General features: G+C 37.9%; 1 protein-coding gene across 9 annotated transcripts in view; it reads right to left on the bottom strand.

The window, feature by feature from the left end:
• Positions 1–23,439, bottom strand: part of LOC129721535 (adenylate cyclase type 2) — a 178,339-nt gene that overhangs the window by 10,513 nt on the left and 144,387 nt on the right. For all 9 annotated transcript variants that reach the window (XM_055674234.1, XM_055674230.1, XM_055674231.1 and 6 more), the window contains 5 exons: positions 13,187–13,413; positions 12,906–13,107; positions 12,584–12,840; positions 12,047–12,209; positions 11,459–11,779 (listed from right to left, as the gene is read on the bottom strand). In XM_055674234.1, coding sequence (XP_055530209.1) covers positions 11,459–11,779; positions 12,047–12,209; positions 12,584–12,840; positions 12,906–13,107; positions 13,187–13,413 — 1,170 coding nt within the window. The remainder of the gene's footprint in view (positions 1–11,458; positions 11,780–12,046; positions 12,210–12,583; positions 12,841–12,905; positions 13,108–13,186; positions 13,414–23,439) is intronic.

The raw sequence follows: 23,439 nt of genomic DNA on the forward strand, positions 1-23,439 counted from the left end.
CTTTCAAGAAATTTGGAACAGATATTTGTGGCTTCATCTCCGTGTCTCACAACGTACTGAATTATCTTTTCCTTCAGTCATGAGCACAACATCCAAAAAGCTTTCATTATCAGCATAAAAAATAATTTTCCGCATAATTGAAATTCAAAAATTATCAAGTCCAAATCATGACGAGCAACAATATTATTGAGAATGGTCAATCCTTGTTGAAGCGCAGAATTCGACTGATCTGATTAGTCGTTAATATGATTGCTTCCCAAGCACGGTCGACAGAATCAAAGACCTTGCCATTTTAAATTTGCTATTTGTCTGTATAAGAGTAAGGATGGGAACTATCGACTGAAATGGCTATCGATAGTTATCGATGATTTCCTACTACTATCGATAGGTTTTTCATCCCTATATAAGAGCCTGTTTCAGTCGAAGCCGCTCATAATAGTTCTAGACAGCGACAACAGCAGTCTTCCCTTAGCAGCAGCAGTAGCAGTGCAGTGGATACCAGGCGGATAGCGGCCACAGCTGTGACATAGCAATGGATAGTGCACTAGTTTCGGCGGATCTCAGTCTCGATAGCAGCTGGGCCAGCTGATGCAGGGACAGCGGATACCAATAGCAGCGTATAGCGGCTAAAACATTGGCATGGCTACGGATAGCGTAGCAGTTGCAGCGGGTTTAGCACCGATAGCTGCTGATGCAGTGAGGCACTTTAGTGAAATGCAGTCTCTGTGCGATAGCGGGCACTAGTAAATGCATTCAATTAAAAATGTTGACTCATTTAGACAACACATAAGCCGTCTAGTTTTGAGTGTTAAATCAGCTTTTCACTGTTTATTTTACCTCAAGGAATACTTTATTCGCACTGTCAGTGATAACGCTAAGATCTTATCCGATATTGAATTAAACAAATTAAAAAATGACTGACACGCAAGCAGCCGGATTTTCTTTCTTGTAAAAGTATTCTACTTCATCCTTGCGGTCGTGGCTTTGCACACAACCCTCCTGTGATTTTTCTCTCGAAATTATTAACTTCGGGTTGTGCCAGTTTCAAACGATACCTACGCCTCTTTTTCAGGTTATTCCTTTTTCTCAGTTTTACGAGACGAAAATACTTTTTATTTCGTTTTAATTATGTACGAACGCAGTTGCTCAGTAGATCTTATCAGAAGCAGACGTATTGTCGAAACACTGGTAGTTTATAAGCAAACCGCGTGAACAATAGGTATTGTTCACACAACAAAACGGATCTCTCAATTGATTGTTGAGTGAAAAATTAAAACAATGGAACCGACGAAAAAAAACCACGTTGATATTTGAATTCTCCAAGGATGCTATGGGACCGTCTCTGTTTGAGATGAGTCGCTTCGGAAAAAAACTGACTGCAGATCGTACGATGATGGACACGTGTTACAGAAACGCGAATGAAAAAAACGTGTACCGTGCTGGATCGAAACCCGTACAGTATCTAAATCCGTACACCTTGATGTTTTTCTTCAGTTTTAAGCATTATAAAAGTGATATCATATGATAGTTACATGTATATATCCATATCCATGTACAGTTGTTGGCCTTCTGTTAAATTAAACTATGCGCCAGTAGGCCATGAAATAAAAATATTAAAAAGGAAAAATCAATCGTGTATCGGTTTCAGTTGTCATTTCGTTGTATCGTTAGAGACTTTACTAAGGAAACGTTCTTCAGATAAAAAAGATTTTCAAGTGGGATATAAGTGTTTTACTCTGTGAATCTTTTTGAAATTGATGGAAAAGGTAAGTCTTAGTCATTTGTCATTGTCAGCTGTATATTGTCTAATAAATAGTGTAAGTTGTATTTATTCAACAAAAACTCTGTCGTGCGGATTTTGATTCATTTTATTTGCTTGAATCGAAATCCGTACAGCGTGTGTATCATGCATATATTGTTGAACTTTCTTCTTGTTTTCAGCATATAATGGAAGAAAACAAGTATAAATATACGGCAAACAATTTTAAACGAGCTGTGACTGAGGTGCGCAAGGGAAAGTCGTACCGGGAAGCTTCGAGAGGTTCCGGCGTTCCGGTTACTACGAAACGCTACGAAAATTGCACTATTTCAGCTGATATCAAAAATTAAAAAAAAAACCGTGTGAAACTTTAGGAGCCAGTTGTTCCTCAAAATATACTTATTCGGTAATTTAAAGATAAATTATAAATAGAAGATGTTCATTTTTGTACTTCTTCATCTATACGGAGTTTGATTTATTGTTGTATGGACTTTGATCCAGTCTATATCGCGTGTGTGCGGATTTCGATTCAAAAGTGTACGGGTTTTGATTCAGACAACCAACTGTGTACGGATTTCGATTCAAAACATGTTCTATTTAAACATGATTTTTTCGAGTTTCGGAGTGATTTCAATCATTTTGCTGGAAAATAGTGATAAAATATAAGTAGACCTATAAGTAAACATGTCAGTTTAAAGCAATATGTGATTTCTCGACTTTATATTGACCGTCGAAGATTATCATGTGCTTAGGTGTACGGATTTCGATCCAGCACGGTATATCCGCTTCAAAACGGAGGATGCGTTTAATGATGCTGTACTGCACAATCCAGAAACTCAAACATTCGAATACAATGATGGCTCAACGGCGACGGTCAAAATGTCGATTGCTGGAGGAATATAAAAATACGTAAGGATCTTTAACCTTCCTCCGGAGGTCAACGACGACGACATCGGTAGAGCAATGGCACGATATGGAAAGATAAGGAAGCAGGTAAAAGAAAAGTTTCCACCCGAGTGTGAGTTCGATGTGTACTCAGGAATCCGAGGACTGTATATGGACATACAGACGCCAATCCCCGCTTCATTGTTCATCCGTAATAGTAAGGCTAGAATCTACTATGATGGGCTCAAGAATCGATGCTTTCATTGCGAAGCAGATGTCCACCTGAAAGCCAACTGCCCTCAACATCAGGCAGGACGTCCTGAAGACCGTGCGGAAAGCAACCAGGATAAGTACAATAGCAGCTCCCACGAGCAAGGATCATTACTATATGCTGAAGTGGCGTCCGGAACGAGCACCACATTAGCACAGCGACTCGAAATGGTTAGGAAGATCGAAACAAAGAAGGAAGATCCCAAGGATGGAAAAACGGTGTCGGTAGAGGCTACCATCAATCCGGATGACGGTTCTGACCAAAGCAGTGATATAGAGATTGACAAGAGTAACACCGAAGAAAACAATCGAGGGAAGTGGACGCTAATGGCATCGAGATCGATTTCAGACGATTTAAATGACGAACTTATTCAGAAAGGTAAGGCAAAGAGTTTACCAAAGCGACTGAAGAACAATAGTACTAGTCAAAGGTTTACTGGAAGCCATTCAAAACCTACCAAAGGATAAAATTCTTAACAATAAAGACGGTGGGGGTAAAGGGTTGAACATTGTAACTCACAAGACCACAACTGGAAAACGTGGGGGGAAACGGTAGATCATAAATTAGATCGTTAATGAACCCGATTATGAATTACGTCAGAAAGGTCGCGTCCATTAATATTGACGCATTGGGAATTGATTCAAAAAAACATCTTTTAAAAGATTTCATCATTGATTTAGATTTGGATGTTGTTTTCATACAAGAAGTACATTTTGAGAATTTTTTCGTTTTCTACCGCAATATTCTGCTTACGTCAATATAAGCGAATATAACAAAGGTACTGCAATACTGGTGCGAAGAACTATTGAAGCTTCAATGCCACTATTCGATCCTACAGGTAGAATTGTGTCAGTGATAATCGGAGAAATTAATTTTATAAACGTGTATGGACATTCGGGTAGTCAATACCGGACAGAGCGTAGCAAAATTGCAGTACATTTGAACAAAACAACAGCGAAGCATCATGTGTTAGGAGGTGATTTTAATAGTGTAACAGATGTCGAAGACACTAAAAACAGAGCGTACAATATATGTCAAGGGCTGCGGGCATTAGTAGGATTATTAGCACTAAAAGACATAGAATTAGAATGTAATGGCACCAACAATCGTAAGTTCACATTTGTTAGAAACGAGTCTGACTCACGGCTCGACCGTTTTTATTCAAATTCAGAATTTTGCAAACGAGTATCGAAATTTGAGACCATTCCTGTACCGTTTTCTGACCACCATGCAGTTCGATTTCAGTTCAGTATCGATAGTAATCAAATTCCCGCGCCATGTGGGAATGGATTGAAAATAAAATCAATAAATGGAAACTTAACTCATCATTTCTTAAGGATGATGAGGTGTCCAAAGAATTTAGTGCAGAGTATGAAAAATTGAAACATAGAAACAAATACACCAGAAACTTTGCAGAATGGTGGAATATTGATTTTAAAGCAAAAATTAGACAGTTCTACAAAGCAAAATCAATCAAATTCAATAAAAATATATCGACACTCAAATCGTGTTTACAAAAAAAACTTTTGTAATGCTTTGAAAAACAACAAAACGGACATAACGTAGATTCTGAACTTAGACTAATTAAATCCAGAATACTGGAAATTGAGCATAATCGACTCAAATACTATGCAACTCATTGTGATGAATCATCATTACTAGACGAGGAAAGAGTTAGTATTTATCAAACCACAAAAAATCAGAAAAAAGGGTCAAGAGGCTTTTAACGTCAGCAAAAACGAAAAAGTGGGTATAGTACCAAGCAAAATAGCATGGGAATACTTCTAAAGAAAATTTTCCAATAACGAGAATGAAAATCTGATTTACGATAATTTCTCTGCGTTGGATCATGTCAGAAAAAGCCTGGATGAGGAGAGAGGAAATACCTTGATTGAACCAGTTGATGAAGATTTCACGATAACTAACGTAACAATTGCCGGGGCCAGACGGGGTTACCTACGAATTTTATGCAACACATTTTGATTTGTTGAAAGAGGACTTATTAAAGTTTTTCAATGGACTCCTTGATGGTTCTATGAAACCGTTGGATAATTTTGCGTCAGGAATCATAATTTTGATTCATAAAAAGGAGATTCTAAGAATTTAGATAATTTTCGGCCTATTAGTCTTATAAATACGGATTACAAAATTTTGATGAAAATAATCGCGAACAGGATTTCCAAACATATGGATTTTCTTCTAGAGACAGGACAAACAGCAGAAAACAATATCAATCGTGTGTCAACAATCTAGATGCAATTAGGAATTTAATAATAAAAATAGACTTAGAAAAAGCTTTCGATTCGGTAAGCCATGTTTGTTTATGGAAAATGATGGAAAAATTCAAGATCCCCGACAAAATTGTAAAATTGTTTAAAGTTCTGTATGGAAACGCTTCATCGCGAGTTTTGATGAAGGGATTCTTGTCAGAATCATTCCAAATAAAATGTTCAGTTAGGCAAGGTTTTCCGACGTCGATGATTTTATTTTCATTGTACCTTGAACCGCTAATGAGAAAGTTGTGTAACAGCTTAAATAGAATTCTTATCGGAGAGAAGTTTTTTAAAGTGTTTGGATATGCGGATGATCTGACGTTAGTGATCAGAAGTGAGCAGGAACTTGATTTAGCCCCTAGTATAATTGGAGAATTTTCTGAATTTGCTAAAATCAAAATGAATTCAAAAAAGTCAGGATTTTTAAGATTCAATGATTGTAAAGCAGTTACATCACAAATTAAAGAAGTAAAGAAGCTCAAAGTTTTGGGAATGATAGTTGAACCCAATTATAAAACCATGGTGAATAGTAACTACGAAGATTTGATCAGAAAAATTCAGGTCTCCATCTTTGCAAATTCTGCAAGAAACTTGAATTTAGTACAAAGAACGTGGATACTTAATGTATACATTCTTAAAAGTGTGATGTGCAAAAATAAGTGTGATTATTGGAAGATTTTTTTGGGCGAGGAACCCAATTTATAAAGTATTAAAAAATCAATTGTATAAATGCCCTGAAAAAGGAGGGTTCAACCTAGTAGATGTTGATAGCAAAGCAAAGGCTTTATTTATCAGCTATTTGATAAATCTAAGAAAGAATATTCAAGATGAGGAACATTTCCTATTTCGAACACAAAAAATTTGAAAAAAAAACTACAAATACGACCTACTTAATACAAAAAGCAAAAGAACTCAAAGAAGATAGATTTTATGACTCTTGTAATAAAATCTACGCCCTGTTTTTAAGTAAAACTATTGAAACAAACTCCATTCAAGATAAGTATCCACACGAAGGTTGGAATAAAGTTTGGGAAAACATTAGTAAAAAATTTATTACATCAGATGCCAAATCTGTGCTGTTCGAAGTTTTTAACGACATAATTCCTAACAAAGTTAAGATGTATAATCATAGAGTAAACGGCTTAGATAACTTTTCATGTGAAAAATGTGGAGAAATAGACATTAATGTGCATAGAATAAAAAAGTGTACCGACTCGAAGAAAATATGGATTTGGCTAGAAAACATTTTGAAAAACAAACTAAATTTGAATTATGTAACACCAGAACAGGTCTTTGCAAACGAAATAGCCGAAGATGATGTAGTAAAAAAAGCAGCTCTTTTCATAGTAGGAGAAGTAGTAAGCTACAATGTAAAGCATTACAAAAACGGAAGTATACATGATTTGCAAAGACGATTAAGAAATATTCAGTGGAATAATAGGAAAGCTTTTGGAAAAGAATTCGGTTCTACTCTCAATGCGTTTTGGTAAAATGTTTAATGGAAAAACAACAAATCTAAGGATTCCGTAATTTATTTACAATTTATTTATTCTTAAATAGTGCTGTAAGTAGTTGTAAGAAGTTTTGAAATGTCTTGTTTTAAATAAATATGTAAAGGAGAAAAAAAAAAACCCTTCGCGATGATTATTTCATAACCACCTTATAAATGGTCTCGCCTTTTTTCAAGGTAGGTAGGTAGGTAGAAGTTTTATACAGCAGTAGCTGAGTTGTAGACAGACAGACAGACAGACAGACAGACAGACAGACAGACAGACAGACAGACAGACAGACAGACAGACAGACAGACAGACAGACAGACAGACAGACAGACAGACAGACAGACAGACAGACAGACAGACAGACAGACAGACAGACAGACAGACAGACAGACAGACAGACAGACAGACAGACAGACAGACAGACAGACAGACAGACAGACAGACAGACAGACAGACAGACAGACAGACAGACAGACAGACAGACAGACAGACAGACAGACAGACAGACAGACAGACAGACAGACAGACAGACAGACAGACAGACAGACAGACAGACAGACAGACAGACAGACAGACAGACAGACAGACAGACAGACAGACAGACAGACAGACAGACAGACAGACAGACAGACAGACAGACAGACAGACAGACAGACAGACAGACAGACAGACAGACAGACAGACAGACAGACAGACAGACAGACAGACAGACAGACAGACAGACAGACAGACAGACAGACAGACAGACAGACAGACAGACAGACAGACAGACAGACAGACAGACAGACAGACAGACAGACAGACAGACAGACAGACAGACAGACAGACAGACAGACAGACAGACAGACAGACAGACAGACAGACAGACAGACAGACAGACAGACAGACAGACAGACAGACAGACAGACAGACAGACAGATAGACAGACAGACAGACAGACAGACAGACAGACAGACAGACAGACGGACGGACGGACGGACGGACGGACGGACGGACGGACGGACGGACGGACGGACGGACGGACGGACGGACAGACGGACGGACGGACGGACCAACTGTGAACAATTATGAGACTCTACTGTCTAATCCTATATGGTAGTAGAAAAAAAAATTCTTCAGGTTTTTTATTTCACAATATTTTTTTCTAATGCCGTTTATGGGATCTCTACTAAAATGCCGTTAATTGACTAATTATAAACAATGGTTTCTATTCTAACACACTGAAAATATTGTTTTTAAAATGGCGAACAAAAACTTTAAACGAAATTTTGAAAATACAGGTATTCCTCGATAGAACGTAGCCTGCTCTTCAACGTAACCATTTTATAACGTGAATCAATATATTATAATTATGAACGTACAACATTATTCTGGAATAGGGTTACAAATTTAAATACCGAAAATATCGAGAGCATCAAAAAAGTTGTCCAATTTCAAACACTCAGCTTTTTTCAACGGATTTCATTCATTTTTGCAGCATTCGATTGGATGATAAGCTACACGTTTATCATAATAAGACAAATGTAATATTATGTTGATAACTGCTGAACTATTGCAAAAATATAAAGCATGTAAATGTATATTGCAAAAATGTTATTTTGAACGCAGACTTCGACCAATCACAGCTGAAATCAAGGCCAAAACCATCCAATATAGGTATTTTTGGAACCTGGATGATATCCAGAAGCCGGAAGTCGACACCAGGCTTCACTTTAAATTCTAACATGACTAAGGTGAATTCCTGTGTCTGTAATACAGAATATAGATGATGCTCTGAGACCGGAAAATTAATCAAGACGCAACTATTAGGTTCAGGATGGTGCCAGCCCAAAATGATTAAATAGCACTTAATATGGGTACTCCCAGAATTGTGATGATGCCCAGAGATTTAAAATGAAATCCGTATTTGCAACTTCCGGTTCCAGGAAATAAGCATGAAACAATCGAATTTCGTCTGATATGGTCTGATACATAATGAATGATGGATAGTGCCCGTAAATCGACTCCAGACGCCATTTTCGAAATTCAAGATGATGACCTTTGGCTCCCGGAACAGGACCTGAAATGTCTGAAATTCACCTAATATGGGTATTTCCGGAATCGGAATGAAGCACAGTGACCGGAAATCAACTCCAAGTGCCATTTTAAAGTTAAAGATGGTTACAACTGGTTCCTGGAAAACAGCCCAAAATGACAAAATACCATCTAATATTGTTATTCCCAAAATCAAAGTGATGCCCATAGAAATTGACTCTTGCCGCCATTTTGAAATTCAAGATGATGACTTCCGGTTTACAGAAAACAGTCAAAAATGGCCGAATTCAACCTAATATGGTTATTGCCGAAATCGAAATGATATCCAGAGACCGATCATTCCGATTCTTGGGAAAAAATCCTTCTCTAGGTTACCTAGGAATTGTTACCAAAATCCGTTTCCGTTTCAGACCATCAAATCGAATAACCTCAATCGAGTTCATTTCTTAACTCATTGCAAAAAATACATTGTCATAAGATAGGATGTAGCAATTCTACGTTAACCTTGCGGTCGTGATTCATACACTACCTCTCAGCCTTTTCCCTCAGAAAACGTAATTTTCGAAATTTTCAGATTTAATAAACTTCCTGTATACGACAAATCATTTGAAAATGCTTGGATGATCGGAAAACTCTTCTAAGTAATCGAAAACAAACATTAGGTAAAAAATAAAATATGTAATATATTTAAAAAGATTGTTCATTCCTAATGTCACTTTATGGCATAATATCTGTTAAGACAAATAAATCGTTGATTTGAACAATATTAATATATAGAGAAAAGATCGGTACACTAAAATTGTGAACTGTGTTCAAAATATTGATAAAAGTTATTTTTCAAGTGCATTAAAAAACATGATTCGATATAACGTATTGAGCTGAAATAAAAGTAATGCTGCAACGAGAAATACCTGTATAGTATTTTTGAGTATTTTTCCAAATAATAACTATGTGAGATTGATTTCTTGCACATAGAAACTTCTAAAACTTGCCGCATGATGGAGTATTTTATGTAAACGAATCACTGCGACCAGAAACATTAATTTTTTAGAATATTGCCTGGGTGTCTGCTGTATTCCGCACTACTATTATCAGCAATATCACTATTGAGAGTGAATGACATACCCACATCATTATCCGCGCTTGTGTGTGTGTGTGCTTTTCCTCCATCATTTTCTCGCTTGCTGTTACGAGCCTCCTGCCAATATGAATGTTAATAGTAATTCCCCTGAGCGGTTTCAACTGAATGTCGCTCTGGTCATTTTTATTGTAAGAGTTATTTATCGAGGTTTTGCAAAATTTTACGTTGAGGAAATATTAGTTGGGTGGCAAAAAATAAACCAATGCTTGAGTCCGTCGACATCGAATATCCTGGACTCCACTAAGATTCGAATCCACACCCATCTGTAAAATTAATAAAAGCTGCGAAAAGTTTTAAAAGTTTGAATGATTTTGAATGTTTTAACATTTCAGAACAATTTCGCTTGAAATTCCTACTCTCAATGTTAAATTTAAGCCTCCACTATATCCTGATTTTGGGAAAACTAAATGAGCAACGATTGAGTATATCGCTATGAGACTCAAGGTTGAAGCACATGTCTATGTGTTTTTTCGTTCATGGTGTTCTTCTTAAAAGCCAGTCAGTTTTATTTATTGTATTTTTAGAAACAATTATAGCCAGCAACTACCGATGAAACTATTTCATTGATTTCCTGAATATTCCTGATATTTTCACAAAAAAGAATCACAGCACAGATGTTGTTTGATGGCTGTTCTGAATACAAATACAGCCGAGCTAAGGCAGAGGGAATATAGAAGGTTTAGGTTGAGAATAAAAAGAAAATCCTAACAGTCGGTGTGTAAAAGCAAAGCAAAGCCTTGGTGCTACTTTCCGATTCGGAACTTGGCCTTCAGTTTATTTATACACAGACTTCGCAGCCGACTGTTCAGTGTACAGGACAATTGCGCGGCTGGCGCTACGATCCTACTGACACTAACAGTTTCTCCCGAGCCTAGACTCGAACCTACGACGACTGACTCGTTGGGCCAGCATCAGTCAAACAAGCGGTGTGTACACATGATAAAATGATTTTGACGCAAGACAAAATTCAGGTCCAAAATCAGATTAAGGGGCCGTTCCTAAACCACGTGGTCATATTTTGATCACTTTTTATACCCCCCGTACCCCTCCGTGGCTTTCGTGGTCTTTTGGCTAACCCCCCCCCCCCCTCCTTCCGACTTTAACCACGTGGTCTTTTCATTTGTCAACTGCCAAAAATAGCTTAAATTTTTTACATTTACGTTATTAAACTTTCAGTACCTACATTCTATATTTCTTTAATGCAAAAGCTTCATTCTTGACTTGGTGGCAACAATAAATTATAAGTCAGGAAAAAAGACCACGTGGTCATTTCGTTAACCCCCCACCCCCGTGCGTGGTCTTTCGTGGTCTTTTGACAAACCCCCCCGTCCCCCTCTTTATGACCACGTGGTTTAGGAACGGCCCCTTTGAAACAGTAAAATTAACCGGCCCAATCTACCTGTTTTTTAATAGCTGAAAAGCGCTTACAAAATATGTTGGAACAAGCATTTCATGTTTATTTTTGCATGGTAAAAAGTGTTCAACCAGTAAGGATAAGCTTAAGCGATAGATAAAGCTTCAAGGAATTGTTCGATTTTAGTGTTTTCTCGTCATAACCTGAATTGTCCACAACTATCTAACAGCGAGTCAACTTACCGTTGCTCCTTCCTCCTTGCCGGGTCGCAGCCCGGACGCAATCATGTACGTACTGCCGATGGTTTTGATTTTCTCAATACCGCTGAACTTGGGCTTCAGCAGGAGCTTGTCGAAATCGCATATGATCTCGTTGAGCAGCCGTAAGCACTCGAGGCCCTGTTTATTGACGTCGGTTTCGTCGTAGAATTCCTTGTAGTTTGGGATGGAGGCGAACATAACCGCCACCGAAGAGTAGCTCTCGTGATACAGCTCCTGAATAGCGCGCTCCTTTTTCAGGAAATGCTGGGCAACGTGGGCCGGCAGAATGTTTTCCAGCAGAATCTGTAGCGACACAGGTTGTTGTAGAAATAAATTGGAAAGTTAGAGCTAATTCAAACTTGTCTATATGAAGTAAACGCAGCGATGCGCCCATCGTTGCCAACAGGAGCTCGCCATGTGTATTGGAATTTTATCGACGTTCAACAGGCGTACCTGTTGTGAAGTTTATACGGCGTTCGAATTTTGAACGTGAACTGAAAATATAACACTCAACCGATGAAGCCATGTTGGAGCAGTGTGTTTAAATTTTTCACTTTGAGTGCCGCTCACCTTATTGATCCCTCGCATTGTTTCCACCTCCTCTTGTTCAACCTTCAGTTTGGCTTTCCAGAGAAAATCGGTTCGCGACACGTACTCACCCTGCCGGTCCAAAGTGTGTAGGACGGACGCTACCAGCAGCAGGAACAGTGCGCCCTGAAATGCTAGAGGCCATCTGTGGGAAAACAAAGCGTTGAATGAGATAGAGGGAGATGATGGGGCCGAGACAAACAGGAAAAACAAATTAATTAGGTTCAAAAGCTGTTGTCAACTGAAGTATGTTTTACATAGGAGATCAAATGAACAACCGACATCATGTGAGAGTTGTTAATCAGTGCAATTAGTTATTATGACGAGCTTAATTTGATTGTATAAAATTGGGTTTACTGTCTGCTTGTTTAAATGCGATTATTGTTTTCATAAAAACTCCATCTGAAAGCACATAATTCCAGTGTCTCAAAAAGGACTATGCAACAAAGCGTCACTCGTTTCGGATCGGTTGACTAGCGCTTCTAACGAGGGGGTAAATTGATGTTTAATAATACTCACGAGTTGTGCAGTATCTGATACGTCTCGAAGAGTGAGCTCTGCCACAGCAGTGAGCATTGAACCCCACCGAAGAATAGCATCAGCAGCAGTTTGACGATGAATCCTTGCTGCAGGAAGGCAGATACCGTCGCCAAACTGATGGCGCTCATGTAAAGGTAAACGGGTGCTACCGGGGCGTATTCCACCTCGAATGTTACCATCTCGGTAGTATTGTTAACCACATGTACATCTGCTATCACCAGATCATCAAAATTTATCTACAGGAAGGATTGAATTTACCACGATGAAACATCAGCAATATTAGAATACGGGCTGCAATTACCACACTAAATATGGCACAAGCTGCTATCAGCGTTGTCGAAATTAAAAATATTGCTATCCGTAGGGTTCGGCTGGCGGCGATGACCTGACCGGGGCCATTGTTTCCGGGCGGAGACAGATCAGACATTTGATAGTTGCTAAGATATAAAAATAGACCTAACGCTACCGTTGTTGCACTGAGTGAACCAATAACGACTACATTGCTGCAGCCGGACCAGAATCAGAAAAACGAAAACGAAAAATCAGTTCTCTTTGTACAGTTGATAAAATTTGATATCCTACCTTTTAAATACTACTATTTCAATCAATCCAATCGTTAGAAACAAGATAGACGAACAAACGAGATCGAACCTAAAGTTTGTGTCTGGCTGTGCGCGGAACATCGCTTCCCGGGCACTGTTCCGGTACCTCATCGTCACCGGTTGCAGTTCTTTCGGCGGTCCCCAGCACTGGCACTCGCTGAAGTGGTGGTCGTCCGGTAAAATGTTCGATTCAATCATGGCGATGCTCTATGGAATGGTATATATAGTTTTATTGCTACACAACAATAGTTTTTATGCGACAAACAGTGATGAAAATCAGTTATTGTATAGTTGTTCATAAAGTTGACCACCCACCTAAGATTTTTATTCTCATATAATACTGAAATTTACATTCATTGCGATTTTCAGCTGCTATAGTTTTAAACAGCAATTTTCCCTTGCTCATATTATATAAGTTGTGGACATATACAGTATCATTGTTGGCGGAGTGTGTTTTATGTCCATATTTTCAAATCGCAAATCATTAGTAAAAATATGTTGCATAAAATTTATTGAGGGTTATTATTTTGTAGAAATAATAAATATTGTTGAGTGAAAAACGAAATCTGTCGATTATGACACAATTTCAATGATATTTTTTTTTTAATAAATTTATCTTCTCGATATATGGTCACTTTTTTAAAGTTGTTACATTCGTAGTATAAAATTATTTCATCAAATAGTATGCTGAAAAAAAATAAATCAGGCTTAGATTGGGTAAGCGTGGAATCAGTTTTCAAAGAGTGAATTGTGGAATATTATTACAAGCATTTTACTCCATTAACTACGGTTTGGTGGAGACGCATGATATTTTACTTACTGAAAGCCGCAGAGCCATGATTTATTAAAACATGTTCTGTTTCTTTGAATACATATTTATTCATGTGAACCAACACTACATTAACTAATATTCTCGTTATTTTTGGGGATCCAAGTGAACAGATTTTTACCTGTTCAACCTTATTTTAGCTTAAGTTCGTTTTAAAACTACACGCAAAATTTGGATGGTTTCAAACCTCATCTATTTTGAGCGGAAGTAGCGTATGGTTAAGCCTAAAACCTGGATAACGAATGTGTCTTAAATATGACGTAACTTTTGTCAAGCATGTAGTCGTATTTACTTTGGACCACAAACACTTGTGGAAAATGGTTAAAGCTATGTTCACATCCACGGAGATTCAAAGCAATTCCAGTATTATATTGATCGTACATTACAATGAATTTATCCATATTCCTGGAAAACCGCAAGTACATCACAAATGAAGTCGTCAAGAGTTTATGAAAAAAAATATTACTTTTATATTATACTAATTCATTGGAATTCGGTTATTCCTAAAATACTACAAGGTATGCAGCCCTAGGGTTGTATGAAATGGTGACGTGGGACTAAACACTGTAATTAGGGTTTTTTTTTGTTACAAAATATAGTCTTCTGACAGAATCAATGTGTTTGCTCAGCGACTGTACGTATTTTTATTTTCAGCCTCCCCTGGAAATCAATTTTTGAAATAAAGGGTGATTTTTTAGGAATTTAGGTTTTTCTTTAAAAAAAAAACGTATAAAAATTGCAAAACTGTATGAAATCTTTATTTGAGCCGATAAATTGGTTTATGCGATTTACTTTTTAAAGATAATTTCATTCAAATGTTGGCCACGGCTACGTATTAAATGGTCCATACGAAAAGTCCAATTTTGGGTCACTTTTTCGAGCATTTCGGTTGGTATCTCGCGAATAACGCGTGTAATGTTGTCTTCGAAGGCTGGAATTGTTGTAGGCTCATCCGCATAGACGAGAGACTCTACGCAGCCCCACAAAACATAATCTAACGGTGTTAAATCGTATTTTCTAGGCGGCCAATTCACCGGTCCATTTCGTGAGATGAATTGCTCACCGAACTAATTCCGCAATATGTCCATTGATTCGCGCGATGTGTGGCACGTTGCTCCGTCTTGCTGGAACCACATGTCAACAAGACAGAACAGAGCTCTTCCATTTCCGGCAAAAAAAAATCAGAAATCATCGCGCGATAGCGAGCGCCATTAACCGTAACGTTGCGATTTTGATCATCTTTGAAGAAGTACGGACCAATGATGCCTCCTGCGTGTAAACCGCACCAAACCGTGCATTTTTCTGGGTGCATTGGCGATTCTTGTATTGCCTCTGGTTGCTCTTAGATCCAAATGCGGCAAATTTGCTTATTAACATACCCATTTAACCAGACAGGAGCTTCGTCACTGAACACAATTTTTTTCGTAATGCGCGAAAAACATTTTTCACAGAGGACGAATTTTGGTAATAAAATTCGATTGTTTGTGAGCTTTGTTCATGCGTAAGTCTGTTCATGGTGAAATGGCAAACCAAACCGAGTACATTAGACTTTGACAGCTGTCAGAATTCTCGCGTGAACTGTCAAATCTGAATACACGAAATACCAAATAGCAAACAAATCACCTTTTATATTCAACAATACTCGAAAGAATATCGTTTATATTTGGCGATATTCTGCCTGTGTACTACACAAACAACATGTAGGTATTTGACAAGGCACAACAATATCGTGCTTGTTGAAGAAGCACCAAGAATTTCTCGTAATGCGTCAAAGTCAGAATTAACTCTATATCCTCAAAAACCCAATCCAATAATACTTACGTTATCGTTATGAATGGTTTTGTCTTATTTAACTCTGATTAAATCAAATCTGTAATATGGATCTTACTTTCAAAATAATATGGAAGCCCTTACAGAGGTTCATTAATTGGCAAACATAAGAAGATATGTTAAACAAAATTATTAACAAGTTCCAACAAAAAAACGTAGCAATCAGCAATTCCATTTTTATTTTTTGCTTGAAAATTTTTTTCATTTGCCTATAACTATATTTGCTGTATTACGAAGACAATATACGTTTATTATGGTAATGTTTAGAATAATAACATATCATCTAACAATTTTGAAGTGTAAAAAGAGATTTTGAATGCAAAGCAAAGCCTTGGTGCTACATTCCGTTTTGGAACTCGACCTTCTGTTTATTATATACAGACTTCGCAGCCAACTGTTGAGTGTACAGGACAATTGCGGGGCTAGTGCTACGATCCTACTGACACTAACAGTCTCTCCCGAGCCGAGACTCGAAGATCGAGACTCGAGATTTTGAATGAATCTTAGTAAATAAACCAAAAATTCACAAGCATTCGCAGGTTTTTACTCTTCTATAAATGTGTTTATTTGGGAATTTACTCTTGCGATACTATCTGGTCACGATTACTTAGTGAATATCGAAGATAAAATTAAATAGATATCCGTTGCAAAAATTTACAATTCTTGTTGAGTAATTTATGGTAATAATATTTATGAGATAAACTTTCAATCACCATCAGCAGCAGTTTTTCCTCGATTGTACACGAATAAATATGTACGAACAAAAGTGTACCACTGCAAGCAATACGAACAGTACCGCTGGAGTACGAATAGAAGTGTACCGCTGAAACGTACGACGTACGACCTGCGGTTCTTTACTTCACTGGTAGTGTTGCTTTTACCGGCATGTTTTCTTTCAAGACTCAGTTTTCATTAGGTTTCGCAGGTTTAGAAATTGTTCAAGCATGGGGATTGTTTCAAACTTTTCGGAAAACTTTTATCTGCGAGACATCATATTAGTCTAAGCTCATTGAGGCAAAAATCAATTGACCTATTGGGACGGGGAGGCTCTGTCAATTTTCATTTCGATATTGATACAGAGAATATCACAGGAAACGGATGGAATCTATTCACGTCGTCTGTGCTAGGAATGCTCGCATGTAATTGGTTCATTATTCGCGTAAATTTGTCGTTGATACTTTTTATCAATTTTACCGCTTGGCAATGAAATTAGCGAGATGACTAGCATATTACAAAATTGTTCTACATTTTATCTATCCAACAACATGTTGGTTATTGTTATCAATGTGGCCAATCATGTGGTTATGCTGTTATTAACGTTTGAAAGCTGACGCAACATTTGCCAGTTTCATTTCCAATTTTACAGAATGCATCCCAGTATAGTAAACAAAGACGTATCCTACGTCAAAAAGTTGTAATTGAAAAAATGCTTTGAAACCCAAATTTTTGATACCAAATTTATTTTACATTTCTTTATATTGACCCATTTAATTTAAATTTTGGAATGTCAAGTTTAAAAAAAAGAATTGAAGAGGTTGTACATAAAACACGTCCGTAAGGTTAATGTAGAGTTACGATTGTAATTGTATTGTAAACCGGAAAATTTTAGTCCTCCTTGTCTTTCAACTTTATTTTCCAATGACTAGTAACTAAATTTCGAAAAAAACTCTTATGAGATTGTGTTTGGCTACTTAAGGCTGTTTCACGTGAACTAGAAGATACAATCTTGAATTTCGAAATAACGTCTGAACTCGGTTTGTGGATTCAGGACGAGAATATCCATATTAGGTAATATTTTGTTATTTTATGCAGATATTTTTTAATTTAAGGAGTAAATGTAGTAATGAAGATAGAAAATTAAACTAACTGGAAATATGATTGTAGAAACTACGAAAAATATAGTTCAGCAGGTGGGACTCGAACCCACAACTTCCATCCGTAAAAAGAAAACATCCGGTCAGATGTTTCTTTTTCCGACTCTAAGCAAAGTCATGCTATTTTTAATTTTCAATTTAAGGAGTAAATGTAGTAATGAAGATAGAAAATTAAACTAACTGAAAATATGATTGTAGAAACTACGAAAAATATAGTTCAGCAGGTGGGACTCGAACCCACAACTTCCAATCTCCGGTCAGATGTGTTCCCGTTACACCACCGCAGAACGTTAAAGACGTAGTTCTAGAATCGAGTTTTGTATCGCTTATCCAATTCTCGCACTTCGTACATTTACTCAGTAGAGACTATTTTTTATAGCTGGCTATTGTTTCAACACCCTCAGTGGAAGTTGGAATGACTTCTCAGTGTGAGAGATAGAACGTTCGTTCTTTAACGTTCTGCGGTGGTGTAACGGGAACACATCTGACCGGAGATTGGAAGTTGTGGGTTCGAGTCCCACCTGCTGAACTATATTTTTCGTAGTTTCTACAATCATATTTTCAGTTAGTTTAATTTTCTATCTTCATTACTACATTTACTCCTTCAATTAAAAATTAAAAATAGCATGACTTTGCTTAGAGTCGGAAAAAGAAAAGTGTTTATGCAGATATTCGAAAAACCGGAAGTTGCAAACATGATTTTCAGAATAGCGTCTGATTCCGGAAATACCCGCATTAGATAGTATTTAATCCTTTTATGCTGATTTCAAGGAACCGGAAGTGACTATCTTGAACTTCAAAACGGCATTTTAAGTGGATTTTTGGTGAGCATTATCGATTTAAACATTGCGTCTGCGGCTGATTTCAGACTACTAGGCATTATCCCGCTTCCAGAAATACCCTTAGTGGGTAGCATTTGACCATGTTTGGTTGTTTAACAGAACCATGAAGTTACCATTTTGGATTTCAAAATGGTGTTTGTAGTCTATTTTTGGCCTGTGGATATCATTTACCATATTGGGTGGTGTTTGATTACACTGGTCGACAAAAGCTATAAAAAAGTTACCCTAAGGTACCAAAAATAAATGCAGAAATGCGTCAAAAGACCGCCGGGTTTGTCGCTTCTACGTTGGCTTACGGAAAACTCTTTTAAGTCTCTGAAAAATTTATCTCTGTTAAGGGCAGCAAAATTTAAAGGAACGGTCAAAAAGCTACAACAGTTCGTTTATTCCCAGTTTCAGCTCTAGAGCAAAACCTCGGTTCACCAGTGTTATTCTCGGATATTTGAAATCGCCGTCTTAGGTTTAAAAATGGCGTCTGGATGTGATTTCCAGAGATGGAAATGAGACGAATATGACGCAATCGTCGTTTCGTGGTCTGAACAACTCATGATGTGTAACAGATTGCGACTAAACCTGGATCCTCTCAACCCATCCGAGAACGTCCCTCTATGACAGTGTTCTTTGCACGAAGGCTGTCGGCAAAGTACTGGGCAGTCCTTATGTTTCTTCTTTTCACAGCCTTTTTTAACAGCTGTCACACGACATCCATCATAGACATATAAAAAAAGAGAGGGAAAATGTCTCCGGTGGATTCGGGCTGTTACCGACACGCAACAGCAACAGGAAAGAAAACCTTTAGCAGCCAGTAAAAAAAAGATTGCACCATTGGAATACCTGGTCAGGAGTCGATTATCGGCCTCGGTGTTTAATTGAAGTCTAAAAGTAACTATATTGTGTAGTTTTTGGTCATTTACGGAAAGCAGAAGTCGCCATCTTGGGTTGAAAAATATCGTCGCCTTGAAATTCAAAATGGCATCTAGGGAAACTTCGTAGCCGCAAGATTATAGAATAAGCTTTGACAAGCGGGTGGTGATGAGTTCGAATTTTAGCAGAACCAAGCCATCTGACATCAAAGGACGCAAAGGACTTAAACATAGATTGTTAGGCTCCTCCACAGGTCGATAAAGAAGGTAAGAGAATAGTAAGTCTCAGATGATATAAGCACTATAACAAGTAACAGGTAACTTCTCAACAGGTGACACTGCAAAAAGAAGAAAAGAAAACAAAAAGTGCAAACAGCAAAACCGTTCAGATAATGCCATAAAAGATCAAAAATTACTGGTCACAGTTGGAATAATCGGAATTTATAAACGTTTGTAATGCAGATTGACTGGATAAGATGTTTCCCGATGGACGTTTTCTGAAAATCCCTCGAGGTTTCGCAAAAATCGAGATAACCTGGCACGCGGTCCACTCTAGGGAAGGGGTCCACTTTAGCTTAATCTACCCTACCTTGGATGGACCACTACTTCAGTGGACGAAAAACGAAAATTGGTCTATTCTCTTGATGTAAATTGGAATTTAAAAATGTTTCTCGTGATTTTGATGCAGATAACTGGATAATATGTATCCCGATGGAAGTTTTCTGGAAATCTCTCGGGTTTTCGCTTTACTTGAATCAATCTGAGCTTCGTAGCCACAACGCCATAGAGTCCGCTTCGATAAGCAGGTGGTCGTGGGTTCGAATCATAGTAGAATCAGACTATTTGGTTGTCAAAGGACTTTAACATGGGTTTATTCTCAGGCTCTCCACTACATACTTCCTTCAAGCTGAATTCTATAGTAACCCTGTTGACTTTTATCCTAACAAAAATAAGTCTCTCTTGTAATAAAACTGGTGTGAGTAACGTATAATAGTTCTCTTCAGGGACTCAGGGAATTGTAATTATGGCGCGATTTTGGCTGGAAGAACGAGGTTTCGATAAGACTCCTTTGTCTTGACAGAATAAGTCCTTCTTATAATGAAAACTGATCATAGGAATATTTATCCTCTCCAGAGAATTGTAATTGGTTATAATAGTACGAGGAACGAGGTTTCGTTGAGACTCCTTCCTCTTAACATAACAAGTCCCTCTTAGAATAAACCTGTTAGGTAAAATCTCTTTCCAGGAAATTGTTATTTGGTGATATTGGTAGGATCGGTATAGTAGAGCAGTAAGCTCGAAACGGAAGAGTAAAATCTCACACACAAGCTTCAGTAGTGATACTGCCAATAATATGAATTGTGGAGTACTGAAAACACCTGGGAATATCACAATAGAACAAATGTTTCTGGCCGCAGTGATGAGTCCACACGGAGAAAAAAAGCACGTGGTCCATCAAAAGTAGTTTTACCCTAAATCGGAATTTACAAATGTTTCTTGTGATTTTGATGCAAATTGGTTGGCTAAGATGTTTCCCGATGGAATTATTCTGGAAATCTCTTGAGTTTTAGCATTAATTGAGTTAATCTTGCGGATGGTCTACTATAGGCAAGGGTTCCACTATAGATGAATTTACACTGGTGTTAGAGTTCTCACCGAAATATCTATTTAAAATGCGATACTTTTCCTCTTCTGACCTTCCAGTCACTTGTTCTGCAAGCTGAATCAATCTATAGAGGACCCCTTTCCTTTATTAACGTATAGTGGACCACCTGTCAGAAAAACTCCGTTTTTTTCTTGACATAAATCGGAATTTATAACTGTTTATGATGCAGATTGGCTGGATTAAATTTTTTCCGGCGAAAGTGCCCTGAAAATTTCATGAGTTTTCGCATAAATTGAGTTAATCTGTCGGATGGTCCATTACAGAAAATGGGTTCCCTCAAGGTTAATTTCTTCTTTACCGATCGAACATCCAGGCGCGAGAATAAGATAGGTTAAATTAATCCTTGATGGACCACTTTCGTTTAGTGGACCACTCGTCAAATTACCTTAATTTCTTTTAACATAGGATAAATTATTCTATAGTTGACCCTTTTCCTTTATTAATCTATAGTGGAACACCCGCAATCTATAGTATCTATAGATTAACTTAATTTCTCTTAACATAGAACGAAATTTATCAATCAGATTGACGGGCTAAGATGTTTTCCGATGAAAGTTTTCTGAAAATTCCTCGAGTTTTCGCAAAAGCTAAGTTAACGCGGTCCACTATAGGAGAGATCCACTATAAGGTATTTTACCCTATCATGAAATTGATTTGGCGCATTCAACCGATGCGAGCATCAGAAAATAACCAGATCTTTCTTTCTCTCTATCTCTATACATCACATTCTTTCCGATATAGGGTTCAATTTTCTTGGATGGATCACTCACTTCATTGGACCACCCTGACGGAAAACTGTGCATTATATTCCATTTTTCCATGAACGACGTAAGGAAGTCTCTGGAAGATTTAGATGTCAATAAAGCACCAGGCGTCGACGAGATACCCCCACTACTACTGAAAAACTGTGCTGTTGCTCTCGCGTCACCAATTGCCCTAATTTTCAATAGCTCGCTAAGAGATCGAGTCTTTCCAACGGATTGGAAATCAGCGTACATTATTCCTGTTTATAAGTCTGGAAACCGCAGCTGTGTAACTAACTATCGCGGAATCTCCATACTTAGCTGTCTGAGCAAAGTTCTTGAAAAATTGGTTCACAACGTGCTATACAGTGTTGTGTCACCATTCTTATCTGAGTTCCAGTATGGTTTCATGAAACACCGATCAACGACGACGAATCTGATGTGCTACGTAACCACCCTATCCAGAGAAGTTGAAGCAAAACGCCAAGTTGACTCTGTGTACATAGACTTTGCGAAGGCCTTCGACAATGTGCCACATGTTTTAATAATTGCTAAGATGAGGCGGATGGGTTTCCCAGAATGGATCATGAAGTGGTTATTCTCATACCTAACAAATCGTTCTGCGTACGTATTGGTTAACTCTGCTCACTCTTACATTTTCCATATTGCATCCGGTGTACCTCAAGACAGCGTGCTCGGGACCCTATTGTTCAACATATTCGTTAATGATCTGTTTGCACTGATCTCGTCAAGAAAACTATCTTTCGCTGATGATTTGAAACTCTTCCGTGTCATCTCATCCTTGGCAGACTGTGGAGCGTTGCTAGAAGATCTGAATATTCTGATGATTTGGTGCGATAACAATGGCATGCGTGTTAATTGCAAAAAATGCAAAATTATATCCTTCACTCGCTGCAACGATCCAGTTGAAAATCGATATTTACTGGGTTCTGAGTGTTTCGACCGAGTACAATCCATCTGTGACATGGGAGTCACAATTGATTCAAAGCTTAAATTTAACGAACACATTGGAATCATCACCGCAAAAGCATTTTTTGTGTTGGGATTCATTCGCCGCCATACTTTCAATTTTACTGATAATCATGCTCTCAAAATTCTGTATTGCTCGTTAGTGCGCAGTATTCTGGAGTACGCCTCTCCTGTTTGGTGCCCGTTCCAAATGACACAGATTTTCAAAATAGAGCGGATACAAAAAAAGTTCTAACGACTTGCTTTACGCGGTCTCCAGTGGAACGATCCAAATAATCTCCCGCCCTACACCGATCGATGCCAACTTATTCAATTAGAGCCCTTGTCAAATAGACGCCTCAATCAACAGAGAATGTTCATCTTCGACCTAATCAACGGAACCATCGACTGTCCTGCCCTACTTGAACAAGTTCATTTAAATGCACCCTCCCGACGACTCCGTAGCACATCATTGCTAGTTATTCCTCACCACCGGACCTACTATGGTTATCATAACTCACTAGACGCGTGCCTCCGTGCATTTAACGACATTAGTGATATGTTCGATTTTATGTTGTCAAGAACCGTTTTTTCAAATAGAATTAGGAATAGTTAAA

Source organism: Wyeomyia smithii, chromosome 2, assembly GCF_029784165.1.
Source record: "Wyeomyia smithii strain HCP4-BCI-WySm-NY-G18 chromosome 2, ASM2978416v1, whole genome shotgun sequence".
In the NCBI taxonomy this organism is placed as follows: domain Eukaryota; kingdom Metazoa; phylum Arthropoda; class Insecta; order Diptera; family Culicidae; genus Wyeomyia; species Wyeomyia smithii.